Consider the following 13,374-nt stretch of genomic DNA (forward strand, 5'->3'; position numbering starts at 1 on the left):
GACTCTCTCTCTCTCACAAAAATAGGTGAACTGACAAAATAGTTGAATCCTTATTCAAAGGCAGTGTGAATACAACGAGAACTGAGTTATTTTTTTTTACCCAGAGTTCACTTTTAAAAGGACTGAGATCTGTTATTTTAAAGAGGACTAAACACCCAACCTGATGTAGGTAAAATATTGTGTGATATACAGTGCATTCGGGAATATTATTATTCTATGAATTATATAATATATTATAATATAATAATATTATTATTATTCTATTAATTATATAATATAATAATATTATTATTCTATGAATTATATAATATATTATAATATACTACTATTATTATTATTCTATTAATTATATAATATATTATAATATTTTTATTCTATTAATTATATAATATACTAATATTATTATTCTATTAATTATATAATCTATTATAATATACTAATATTATTATTCTATTAATTAATATTTTATAATATAATAATATTATTATTCTATTAATGATATAATATATTATAATATAATAATATTATATTATTCTATTAGAATAAATTATTCTATAATGTAGAAAATGGTACTAAATAAAGAAAAACCTTTGAGTGAGTAGGTGTCCAAACTTTTGGACACCTTTTGATTGGTATTGTATGTAAATATGGTATTTCTGGGGAGGGTTTATTCATAAATTTGTTAAAATTTCTAAAAACCAGTTTTTCGCTTTGTCCTTATGGGGTATTGTGTGTACATTGATATAGAAACTAATTAATTTAATCAATTTTAGAATAAGTCAAAATAACTCAACAAAATGTGGAAAAAGTCCAGGGGTCTGAATACTTTCTGAAATGCTCTGGGAAGAAAAACAAATGTGCCTCAACAGAAGGCTGTGTGTTTGCTACATTGAGAGCATTCCTTGCCACGATTCTCGGTTGTGTATCGTGATCCTGGTGTCGTAATAACCCTAATATAAAGTTTACAAACCAATTTGATGGAATGATATTGGATCACACTGACATTTTGGTCTTTAGTCTCAGATGAGTGATTTCCCTCTGCCTGTCTTTTCCACCATCCTGTAGAAATGTGGCCTGGTCCTGAGCTGGAAGAGGGTCCAAGGGGCTTCTGGGAAACTGCAAGGTAAAAACAAAACAGGTACAACACTTCTATTATACTTTCCCTCCTTTCCTTGTTGTGTTGTTAACCGCCGAGCCTGTGTAGTTACCGCAGAGTCTGTGTAGTTACCGCCGAGCCTGTGTAGTTACCGCCGAGCCTGTGTAGTTACCGCCGACTCTGTGTAGTTACCGCCGAGTCTGTGTAGTTACCGCCGAGTCTGTGTAGTTACCGCCGAGTCTGTGTAGTTACCGCCGACTCTGTGTAGTTACCGCCGACTCTGTGTAGTTACCGCCGACTCTGTGTAGTTACCGCCGAGTCTGTGTAGTTACCGCCGAGTCTGTGTAGTTACCGCCGACTCTGTGTAGTTACCGCCGAGCCTGTGTAGTTACCGCAGAGTTTGTGTAGTTACCGTAGAGCCTGTGTAGTTACCGCCGAGCCTGTGTAGTTACCGTAGAGCCTGTGTAGTTACCGCTGAGCCTGTGTAGTTACCGCAGAGCCTGTGTAGTTACCGCTGAGCCTGTGTAGTTACCGCTGAGCCTGTGTAGTTACCGCAGAGCCTGTGTAGTTACCGCCGAGTCTGTGTAGTTACCGCCGAGCCTGTGTAGTTACCGCCGAGTCTGTGTAGTTACCGCAGAGTCTGTGTAGTTACCGCCGAGCCTGTGTAGTTACCGCTGAGTCTGTGTAGTTACCGCAGAGTCTGTGTAGTTACCGCCGAGTCTGTGTAGTTACCGCAGAGTCTGTGTAGTTACCGCCGAGCAAGTTATTTTTATTTCACCTTTATTTAACCAGGTAGGCCAGTTGAGAACAAGTTCTCATTTACAACTGTATAAAACTCTCTCTCTCTCTCCCCCAGTGACTGTATAAAACTCTCTCTCTCTCTCTCTCTCTCCCCCAGTGACTGTATAAATCTCTCTCTCTCTCCCAGTGACTGTATAAAACTCTCTCTCTCTCTCTCTCTCTCTCTCTCTCTCTCTCCCCCAGTGACTGTATAAAACTCTCTCTCTCTCCCAGTGACTGTATAAAACTCTCTCTCTCTCTCTCCCAGTGACTGTATAAATATCTCTCTCTCTCTCTCCCAGTGACTGTATAAATCTCTCTCTCTCTCTCTCTCTCTCTCTCTCTCTCTCTCCCAGTGACTGTATAAAACTCTCTCTCTCGCTCTCTCTCCCAGTGACTGTATAAAACTCTCTCTCTCTCTCGCTCTCTCTCCCAGTGACTGTATAAAACTCTCTCTCTCTCTCTCTCTCTCTCTCTCTCTCTCTCCCAGTGACTGTATAAAACTCTCTCTCTCTCTCTCTCTCTCCCAGTGACTGTATAAATCTCTCTCTCTCTCTCCCAGTGACTGTATAAATCTCTCTCTCTCTCTCTCTCTCTCTCTCTCTCCCAGTGACTGTATAAATCTCTCTCTCTCTCTCTCTCTCTCTCTCCCAGTGACTGTATAAATCTCTCTCTCTCTCTCTCCCTCCCAGTGACTGTATAAAACTCTCTCTCTCCCAGTGACTGTATACAACTCTCTCTCCCTCTGTAGCGTTTGGTTTCTGTGAGTACAAGGAGCCAGAGTCCACCCTGCGTTCCCTTCGTCTGCTACATGAGCTGTTGCTGGGAGACAAGAAGCTGCTGGTCAAGGTGGATGCTAAGACCAAGGCCCAGCTTGAAGAATGGAAGGCTAGGAAGAGGAACGCCAATGGGGTGAACACACACACACACACTGTCTACCATGAGAGGGTAATGGAGGAGAGCAGACTGGGTTCAGAAAATATAAGTGTCACCTCTCTCCTAGCAGTGAGCATTTCATTACCAACATTTAGTCTCTCGGGTCTTCTATGTGGTCCGGGACGATACCGGTATCACGATACTCGTTTGTATCACGGCAAGGCAATACAACACAAAGCAGATGTTAAACTTCTTTATGAAAACAGCTCTAATGTTGGAAACAAACAAACATTATTACTCTACATTACTACATTACATTATTAAACTATTCAGAGTCCCAAAATAATAACACTCAATATTTTACACACAGCAGTTTTATTTTTTATTTTATTTATAGCACCGTAGAGTTTGGTCTGTTTTGTGTTCTTCTATTCGTCATGTAACACAAAATATTGCGATAGTGGTATCATCCCGGCCCTAGTCTTCGTCAGGGCAGAGCATTGGCTTGGTCTTAACATGGCTTCTGCGTGGCACACCTTGCAAAATCCAACATGAACATTCCTCTTTTCTCTGTACTTTTTTTGTTTTATTTTATAAAGGAATGTCTCTTGTCTTTCTCTACTCTCTCTTTTTTTTACGTCTCATAGGGAGCCAAGTCTGAGGACGGGCCCAAGGAAGAAGAGGACGAGGAAGAGGTTCTTGACGAAGACACAAAGCGTCGTGACCACATAGTGAAAGGGGCGATCGAGGGGTTGATCCGGGAGTACGGCAGTGAGCTCAACGCCCCTTCTCAGGACGGAGACAACCAGCCCCGCAAGAAGAAGAGAGAGAAGAAAGAGGAGGTAGTAGCGTCCGTTCCACTGGAGAGAGGAGGTAGTAGCGTCCGTTCCTCTGGAGAGAGGAGATAGTAGCGTCCGTTCCACTGGAGAGAGGAGGTAGTAGCGTCCGTTCCACTGGAGAGAGGAGGTAGTAGCGTCCGTTCTACTGGAGAGAGGAGGTAGTAGGGTCCGTTCCTCTGGAGAGAGGAGGTAGTAGCGTCCGTTCTACTGGAGAGAGGAGGTAGTAGCGTCCGTTCCTCTGGAGAGAGGAGGTAGTAGCGTCCGTTCTACTGGAGAGAGGAGGTAGTAGCGTCCGTTCTACTGGAGAGAGGAGGTAGTAGCGTCCGTTTAGCTGGAGAGAGGAGGTAGTAGCGTCCGTTCTACTGGAGAGAGGAGGTAGTAGCGTCCGTTTAGCTGGAGAGAGGAGGTAGTAGCGTCCGTTTAGCTGGAGAGAGGAGGTAGTAGCGTCCGTTCTACTGGAGAGAGGAGGTAGTAGCGTCCGTTCCTCTGGAGAGAGGAGGTAGTAGCGTCCGTTCCCCTGGAGAGAGGAGGTAGTAGCGTCCGTTCCTCTGGAGAGAGGAGGTAGTAGCGTCCGTTCCACCGGAGAGAGGAGGTAGTAGCGTCCGTTCCACCGGAGAGAGGAGGTAGTAGCGTCCGTTCCTCTGGAGAGAGGAGGTAGTAGCGTCCGTTCCTCTGGAGAGAGGAGGTAGTAGCGTCCGTTCCTCCTATTTAAAGCGCGTGATGAGAGAGATTGTCGATGTTGTTTTACATGGAGTGTGTTTTTTTTTGTTTCTTCACTTTGTTTTCCAGGAGGAGGCGCTTAACCTGCAGCCATTTTGTTTTTATTTTCTGTAAATCGCTACGCTAACTTCTGGGCCGCCCTGGACCTTGTTTCAGCAGTGTCGTTTGGTGACGGTAGAAGGACATGTTATGAACCTGATATCACGTTTATCTGTTTCCCCAGGAGGACATCAATGTGATGGACATGGAAGATGACAAAAGAGACCTGATATCCAGAGAGATCAGTAAATTCAGAGACACTCACAAGGTAACACACTCCACTGTTCTCACATTTAGGCTTTGGAGAAAGAAACTACAATACCCATATCTAGATTATACCCAGTGTAGTTTTAACATCCCTGTCAATGACTGGACTACAAATTAATGTATTGACCCCCATTTCTAACGTCCTAACATTAATTTCAAATAGTTCAGATATTTGCTAATTTTGTTCAATTGAACTTGATAAAAAAATAAAAATAAACAATATGTGGAATGTCCATTAAGTCAACAACTGATATATTTCAGTTTCCCCAACAGTGTAAAGAATTATAGGATAAACTGTTAATAACAGTGACTTGGGATGAAAGTATACAGTAGAACGTTCAGTTAGACGCAGGACAGGGCGACTCCAGTCCTCGGTGGCCTTATTCAGGGTCACCCCCCCGTCCCCCAGCATCCTTAGCAAACACACAGGATTTTTAAACTTAATTGCATTCTAAACTGAAGATCATGAACGAGTTGATTATTGGAGTCAGGTGTGTCAGCTGGGGCACAAGTGTGGCGCTAATCAAGCCCCCCCTCCTCCCCCGAGGACTGGAGTTACACCCCCCCCCCCCCTCCACCCCCCCAAAGCCTGATAGGATGGACGAAATGTTAAAATTCCTCAAAGCTAATCTATTGATTATAACCCCACCATTATGGTAGACATCATATGATGACTAAAGCAAGATGAATCTCAGAGCTTTTGGGGGAAAAGTATGCGAGGATAGGATGTAAGTATCATCTTTTAATTTATAATCTCTACGTCTCGGGCGCTCCCTTCTGGAGGACTTGCAAAGGGGCAACTGGCTCTGAGACTGTGCTACACTATATATATATATATATATATATATATATGGTATTCGGGTACCATTTTGCATACACCAATGCCTTTTAGCTAGTTGGCATGGGTTAAAAGGAGAGCCCTACTGGTTGTGTGAATACAAAGCCAGAGAGCCTAGTGAACCTATGCAGGTCCTTGTGTTGTGTTTTGAAGAAGGCAGACTAGGGACTCAAAATTATGGCCCAGATTCCCCCAGTTTTCCAGAATTCCCGGTTGAAAGATTTATGAAATTACGGGGATTTTTTGGGGAAAACTATCCTATTTTGGGGAAAACTACCTGGGATTTTGCAACCCAAAGGTAGAGACTGAATAGAGTGAATAACCACGGCAGCTGTTTAAGCAGTCTGTAGTGTAGGGTACTAAAAGCAGGGAGCGTCCCTCCACAGCAGCACTTTGAGATCTGAAGACTAGACAGGTAAGACTTTCTGTCTGTCTTTTATCCTCCTCCCTCCCTCGCTCTCTCCCTCTCCTCCTCCCTCCCTCTCACTCTCCCTCTCCTCCTCTCTCCCTCTCCCACTCCCTCCCTTGCTCTCTCCCTCTCCCACTCCCTCCCTCGCTCTCTCCCTCTCCCACTCCCTCGCTCTCCCTCTCCCACTCCCTCACTCTTGCTCTCCCTCTCAATCTCCCACTCCCTCCCTCTCAATCTCCCACTCCCTCCCTCTCAATCTCCCACTCCCTCCCTCTCGCTCTCTCTCTCCCACTCCCTCCCTCTCTCCCACTCCCTCCCTCTCGCTCTCCCTCTCCCTCCCTCTCGCTCTCCCTCTCCCTCCCTCTCGCTCTCCCTCTCCCACTCCCTCGCTCTCCCTCTCCCACTCCCTCGCTCTCCCTCTCCCACTCCCTCGCTCTCCCTCTCCCACTCCCTCGCTCTCCCTCTCCCACTCCCTCGCTCTCCCACTCCCTCCCTCTCGCTCTCCCACTCCCTCCCTCTCGCTCTCCCACTCCCTCCCTCTCGCTCTCCCTCTCAATCCCCCTCCCCCCTCCCTCCCTCCCTCTCCCTCTCGCTCTCCCACTCCCTCCCTCTCGCTCTCCCTCTCAATCCCTCTCCCCCCTCCCTCCCTCCCTCTCCCTCGCTCTCCCCCTCTCCCCCCCCCTCCAGCTTTCAACTCTTACTTTCTCCTTTTCTACTTCGTTGTGATTTATATTTGTATACGTCTTATATTACCTCTCTATTATGTTAAATAAAAACCTTGTTTAGGAACATCACAGGAAGGTTTTATGCTGCTTATTTTCCAAATCTAATAGACTTGGAAGGTTTTTAGGGTAAAGACGAGCACTATTCCCATCATATACAGTGTGTAAGTGGAACGTGAAGGTTCAAGCATGTTAGGAAACATTACCCACACTAAACACCACACATCTAGTGACAGGATATTACCTCATCGCCAGGGGACTGTTGCATCAGAGGCATTTTCAGACAGGACAGGGAACTGTTGCGTCAGAGGTATTTTCAGACAGGACAGGGGACTGTTGCATCAGAGGTAATTTCAGACAGGACAGGGGACTGTTGCATCAGAGGCATTTTCAGACAGGACAGGGGACTGTTGCATCAGAGGCATTTTCAGACAGGACAGGGGACTGTTGCGTCAGAGGTAATTTCAGACAGGACAGGGGACTGTTGCATCAGAGGCATTTTCAGACAGGACAGGGGACTGTTGCGTCAGAGGTAATTCCAGACAGGACAGGGGACTGTTGCATCAGAGGTAAGTCCAGACAGGACAGGGGACTGTTGCATCAGAGGTAAGTCCAGACAGGACAGGGAACATTCTAGAACATCAGTTTAATCCAAAGGGAAGTGAGAGATGTAGTGGAGGGAAATCTTCGCTATAATCTCTTTCAGCTCCAGCTTTCTCTATTCTATTTCCTCTCCTCCTTCTTCTCTCTGACAGGACAGGAGACCCACAGTTCAGTTTAGTCCAGCAGATTTACACGTTGTAGTTCACTATCCAGCACAAAATTGACGAACATCATTCAATGGCATTTGACCAGCTCAATGAATGGGCATATAGCCATAGCATTTTTTTGTTGTAGTGAGGTACCATATTGGTGAGGTACCGTATCTCTCTGTATGGTAAGGACTGTTGGTACTCTTGTCTCTGTCTGGTGTTGTGTTAATCACTCTGTTGGTCTGAGACGATCTGACGGTGGACATCAGAAGACGACCTCTGGGTAAGAACAGCTCTATGATTTCATTCCTTTTACCCAAACTGGAATACCTACCTGCATTGACTCTCTCTAACACCAATGTAAAAGATCACCATTTTGTATCTAAACTAGTCTTTTTAATGTGGTGTGATTTTAACTGGATAATGTGTACAGTAAATTAATCACTGGTCCATCGTAAGGGATCTATGGACAGATATATTTTGCCACTTTTATTTATTTTTATTTTGTTTCTGTGAACTTGACCTGCTCTTCCTCACAGGAGTAGCTTGTAGGCTTGTAGGGGCAGAGACAGACGCGCTGAGTGAGTCCGTAATTCATCACCTGTAAGTCACAAACAACCAATTAGCCCCACAGAGGATCCATCTCTATTTCCTGTTTTTCTGAGAGGAGTGAACCCTGATGTGTGTTTCTGTGCTGTTAATACATAAAACAACAACAACAGTTTGTTTTGGTTCACTTTGAAATCTTATGAATGTCGCTAGCTAAATTATTTATGGTAACTAGATAAAGTGGTTTCCACCGTCTCCAGATTGGGATTTTTTGGCTCTGATAAGTCACCACCTTCATTAAGAAGTGCATTGACCAGTGACCGTACGTACATACCCCAACCAGAAGTCATGGATTACATGCAACATCTGCACTGAGTTTAAGGCTAGAGCTGCTGCTTTCAAGGAGCGGGGACAGTAATCCAGATGCTTATAAGAAATCCCGCTAAGACCTCCAACGAACCATCAAACAGGTAAAGCATCGATACAGGACTAAGATTGAATCCTACGACACCGGCCAAAAGAAATATCCGCCATGTTGCGCAGTCAACATTAGTCAGAAATAGCATTATAAATATTCACTTACCTTTGATGATCTTCATCAGAATGCACTCCCAGGAATCGCAGTTCCACAATAAATGTTTGTTTTGTTCGATAATGTCCATTTATGTCCAAATAGCTTCTTTTGTTAGGGCGTTTGGTAAACAAATCCAAACGCGCGTTCAGGTCCAGCCGAACGTCGGATGAAAAGTTCAAAAATTATATTACAGGTCGAAGAAACTTCTCAAACTAAGTATAGAATCAATATTTAGGATGTTTTTATCATAAATGTTCAATAATGTTCCAGCCGGAGAATTCCATTGTCTGTAGAAAAGCAATGGAACGAGAGATACCTCTCATGTGAACGCGCGTGACTGAGAACGAGGCTGCTGCCAGACCACTTAGTCAAACAGCTCTCATTCGCTCCCCCTTCACAGTAGAAGCCTGAAACAACATTCTAAAGACGGTTGACATCTAGTGGAAGCCTTAGGAAGTGCAACATAACCCATATCCCACTGTGTATTCGATAGGGACTGAGTTCAAAAACTACAAACCTCAGATTTCCCACTTCCTGTTTGGATTTTTTATGAGTTCTGTTATACTCACAGACCTCATTCAAACAGTTTTAGAAACTTCAGAGTGTTTTCTATCCAATACTAATAATAATATGCATATATTAGCATCTGGGACTGAGTAGGAGGCAGTTCACTCTGGGCACGCTATTCATCCAAAAGTGAAAATGCTGCCCCGTATCCCAAAGAAGTTAAACAGGTTAATATGCGCAAGGCCAGATGAAATACCAGGATGTACCATGGGAATACACTGACCAGCTAGCTGGCAAGTGTCTTCACTGACTTTCTTTACTTATCCCTGACCCTGTAATACCTACAAGCAGACCCCCATTGTCCCTGTACACCCAAGAACGCCAAGGTAACCTGCCTAAATGACTACCGACCCCGTAGCACTCACATCTATAACTATGAAAGACTGGTCATGGATCACATCAACACCATCATCCCAGAAACCTTAGACCCACACCAATTTGCATACCGCCCCAACAGATCCATCCACACTGCCCTCACCCACCTGGACAAAAGGAATACCTATGTAAGAATGCTGTACATTGACTACAGCTCAGCATTCAACACCGTAGTCCCTTCCAAGCTAATCACCAAGCTCAGGACCCTGTGGACTGCACATCTCCGTCTGCAACTGGATCCTGGACTTCCTGTAGAGCAGCCCCCAGGTTGCGAGGGTAGGTAACAACACATCCGCCACACTGACCATCAACACGGGGCCCCCTCAGGGTTGGGTGCTTAGTCCCTTCCTGTACTCCCAGTTCACCCAAGACTGCAAGGCCGCGCACGACTCCCAGCACCGTCATTTTGCAGTTTGCTGACGACACAATGGTGGTAGGACTGATCACCGACAACAATGAGGGAGCCTATAGGGAGGAGGTCAGAGACCAGGACTACAACCTCTCCCTCAACGTCAGCAAGACAAAGCAGCTGATGATGGACATATAGGATGAGTTGAGCGGGTTGAGAGTTCCTCAGTGTCCACAGTTGAGTGTTCCTAAGGCATTCACATGGTCCACACACACCCAGACAGCTGTAAAGAGGGCACACCAGCACCTCTTCCCCCTGACGCTGAAAATATTTGGCATTGGCCCTCAGATCCTCAAAGTTCTACAGCATCGTCTTGACTGTCTGCATCACCACTTGGTATGGTAACTGCAAGGCACCCGAAGGCAAGGCGCTACAGAGGGTGGTGAGTAGGGCCCAGTACATCACTGGGGCCAAGCTCCCTGCCATCCAGGACCTCTATACCAGTGTCAGAGGAAGGCCCCAAAATATTGTCCAACTCCAGCCACCCAAGTCATAGACATACACTGGACTCTATATATATATATACACACACACACACTGGACTCTATATACACACACACACACACACACACACACACACACACACACACACACACTGGACTCTGCGCACACACACACACACACATTTCAATGGACAATTTTTTTTGCATTTCTTTCAAAAACAAGGACATTTCTAAGTGACCCCAAACTTTTGAAAGGTAGTGTATATGTAGGTCGGGATAAAGTGACTATCGATAATAAACAGCGAGTAGCAGCAGCGTAAAACATTGGGAGGGGGGGGGCAATGCAAATTGTCCGGGGGCCATTTGATTAGCTGTTCAGCAGTCTTATGGCTTGGAGGTAGAAGCTGTTAAGAAGACTTTTGGACCTAGACTTGCACTCCGGTACCGCTTGCCGTGCGGTAGCAGAGAGAACAGTCTATGACTAGGGCGGTTGGAATCTTTGGCAATTTTTAGGGTCTTCCTCTGACACCGCCTGGTATAGAGGTCCTGGATGGCAGGAAGCTTGGCCACAGTGATGTACTGGGCCGTACGCACTACCCTCTGTAGAGCTTTGCGGTCGGAGGCCGAGCAGTTGCCATACCAGACGGTGATGCAACCAGTCTGCATGCTCTCAATGGTGCCGCTGTAGAACTTTTTGAGGATCCATGCCAAATCTTTTCAGTCTCCTGAGGGGGAATAAGCGTTGTCGTGTCCTCTTCATGACTGTGTTGATGATGTGGACACCAAGGAACTTGAAGCTCTCAACCTGCTCCACTGCAGCCCCGACGATGAGAATGATGGTGTTCTCGGTCCTCCTTTTCCTGTAGTCCACAATCATCTCCTTTATCAAGATCACTTTGAGGGAGAAGTTGTCGTCCTTGCACCACACTTCCAGGTCTCTGACCTCCTCCCTATAGGCTGTCTCGTTGTCGGTGATCAGACCTACCTCTATTGTGTCATCGGCAAACTTAATGATGGGGTTGGAGTCGTGCTTGTTCATGCAGTCATGGGTGAACAGGGTGTACAGGAAGGGACAAAGAACACAACCCTGGGGGGCCCCCGTGTTGAGAATCAGTGTGACAGATGTGATGTTGCCTACCCTTACCAGGAACCAGTTGCAGAGAGGAGGGGATGTTTAGTCCCAGGGTCCTTAGTGATGAGCTTTGTGAGAACTATGTTGTTGAGTGCTGAGCAGTAGTCAATGAATAGCATTCTCACGTAGGTTACTTTTGTCCATATGGGAAAGGGCTTTGTGGGGTGCAATAGATTTTGCATCATCTGTGGATGTGTTGGGGCGATATGCAAATTGGAATAGGTCTAAGGTTTCTGGGATGATGGTGTTGTGAGCCATGACCAGCCTTTCAAAGCACTTCATGGCTACAGATGTGAGTGCTACGTGTCGGTAGTCAGTCCCTGTGCCCAAGAACCTACCTAACTATGGTGGTCTGTGTGAAATATGTGGGTATTACGGACTCGGCCAGGGACAGGTTGAAAATGTCAGTGAACACACTTGCAAGTTGGTCAGCGCATGCTCGGAGTACACGTCCTGGTATTCCGTCTGGCCCTGTGGCCTTGTGAATGTTGACCTGTATAAAGGTCTTACTCACATCGATTACGGCGAGTGTGATCACCTAGTCATCCGGAACAGCTGGTGCTCTCATGCATGCTTCAGTGTTGTTTGCTTCGAAGCGCGCATAGAAGTCATTTAGCTCGTCTGGTAGGCTTGTCACTGGGCAGCTCGCGGATGGGCTTCCCTTTGTAGTCTGTAATACTTTACTTTGCAAGCCCTCCCACATAGGATTCAATCTCAGTCCTGTATTTACACTTTGCATGTTTAATGGTTCGTCGGCAGGCATAGCGGGATTTCTTATAAGTGTCCGGATTAGTCTCACGCTCCTTGAAAGCAGCAGCTCTAGCCTTGAGCTCAGTGCGTGTGCTGCCTGTAAATCCATGGCTTCTGGTTGGTACGTACAGTCACCGTAGGGACAATGTCATCGATGCACTTATTGAGGAAGCCGGTGACTGATGTGGTATACTCCTCAATGCCATCGGATGAGTCCCGGAACATATTCCAGTCTGTGCTCGCAAAACTGTCCTGTAACTTTGCATCTGCGTCATCTGACCACTTCCGTATTGACCGAGTCACTGGTGCTTCCTGCTTTAGTTTTATCTTGTAAGCAGGAATCGGGAGGATAGAATTGTGGTCAGATTTTCCCAATGGAGAGCGAGGGAGAGCTTTGTACACGTCTCTGTGTGTGGAGTAAAGGTGGTCTAGAGTTTTTTTACCTCTAGTTGCACATTTTACATGCTGGTAGAAATTAGGTGAAACTGATTTAAGTTTCCCTGCATTAATGTCCCCGGCCACTAGGAGCGCCACCTCTGGATGAGCATTTTCTTGTTTGCTTTCGGCTTTATACAGTTGGTTGAGTGCAGTCTTAGTGCCTGCATCGGTCTGTGGTGGTAAATAGACAGCTACGAAAAATATAGATGCTAAACTCTCTTGGTAAATAGTGTGATTTACATTTTATCGTGAGATACTCTACCTGAGATGAGCAAAACCTTGAGTTCCTTAATATTTGATTTCGCACACCAGCTGTTATTGACCAATAGACACAGACCGCCACCCTTTGTCTTACCGGAGGCAGCTGTTTTATCTTGCCTATGCAGCATAAACCCAGACAACTGTATATTATCCATGTCGTCGTTCAGCCAAGACTAGGTGAAACATAAGATATTACAGTTTTTAATGTCCGGTTGGTAGGTTGATAGTCTTGAACGGAGCTCGTCCAGTTTATTCTCCAGTGATTGCACGTTGGCCAATAGGATGGATGGTAGAGGCGGGTTACCTACTCGCCAAGGCACCCGGACCTCCGTCCCCTGTATCGACATCTTCTCTTCATGCGAATGACAGGGATTTCCTTCATGTCCGGCTCGTTAAAAGAAAAAAAAAATCTATGTCCAGTTCGAGGTGAGTAAATCGGTGTTCTGATATTTCCAGAAGCTGTTTTCGGTCAAAAGAGACAGTAGCAGAAACATTATGTACAAAATAAGTTACAAACAACGTGAAAAAAAAAAAATTG

General features: G+C 45.6%; 1 protein-coding gene across 2 annotated transcripts in view; it reads left to right on the forward strand.

Moving 5' to 3' along the window:
* The window catches only part of LOC110506001 (RNA-binding protein 25), a 41,954-nt gene that overhangs the window by 4,715 nt on the left and 23,865 nt on the right, over positions 1–13,374 (forward strand). Inside the window, exons 5-8 of one of the 2 annotated variants that reach the window (XM_036962599.1) lie at positions 1,066–1,138; positions 2,628–2,788; positions 3,400–3,594; positions 4,535–4,618. In XM_036962599.1, the coding sequence (XP_036818494.1) occupies positions 1,066–1,138; positions 2,628–2,788; positions 3,400–3,594; positions 4,535–4,618 (513 nt within the window). The remainder of the gene's footprint in view (positions 1–1,065; positions 1,139–2,627; positions 2,789–3,399; positions 3,595–4,534; positions 4,619–13,374) is intronic. The other variant, XM_036962600.1, reaches the window with a different exon arrangement.

Source organism: Oncorhynchus mykiss, chromosome 25, assembly GCF_013265735.2.
Source record: "Oncorhynchus mykiss isolate Arlee chromosome 25, USDA_OmykA_1.1, whole genome shotgun sequence".
NCBI classification, from domain to species: domain Eukaryota; kingdom Metazoa; phylum Chordata; class Actinopteri; order Salmoniformes; family Salmonidae; genus Oncorhynchus; species Oncorhynchus mykiss.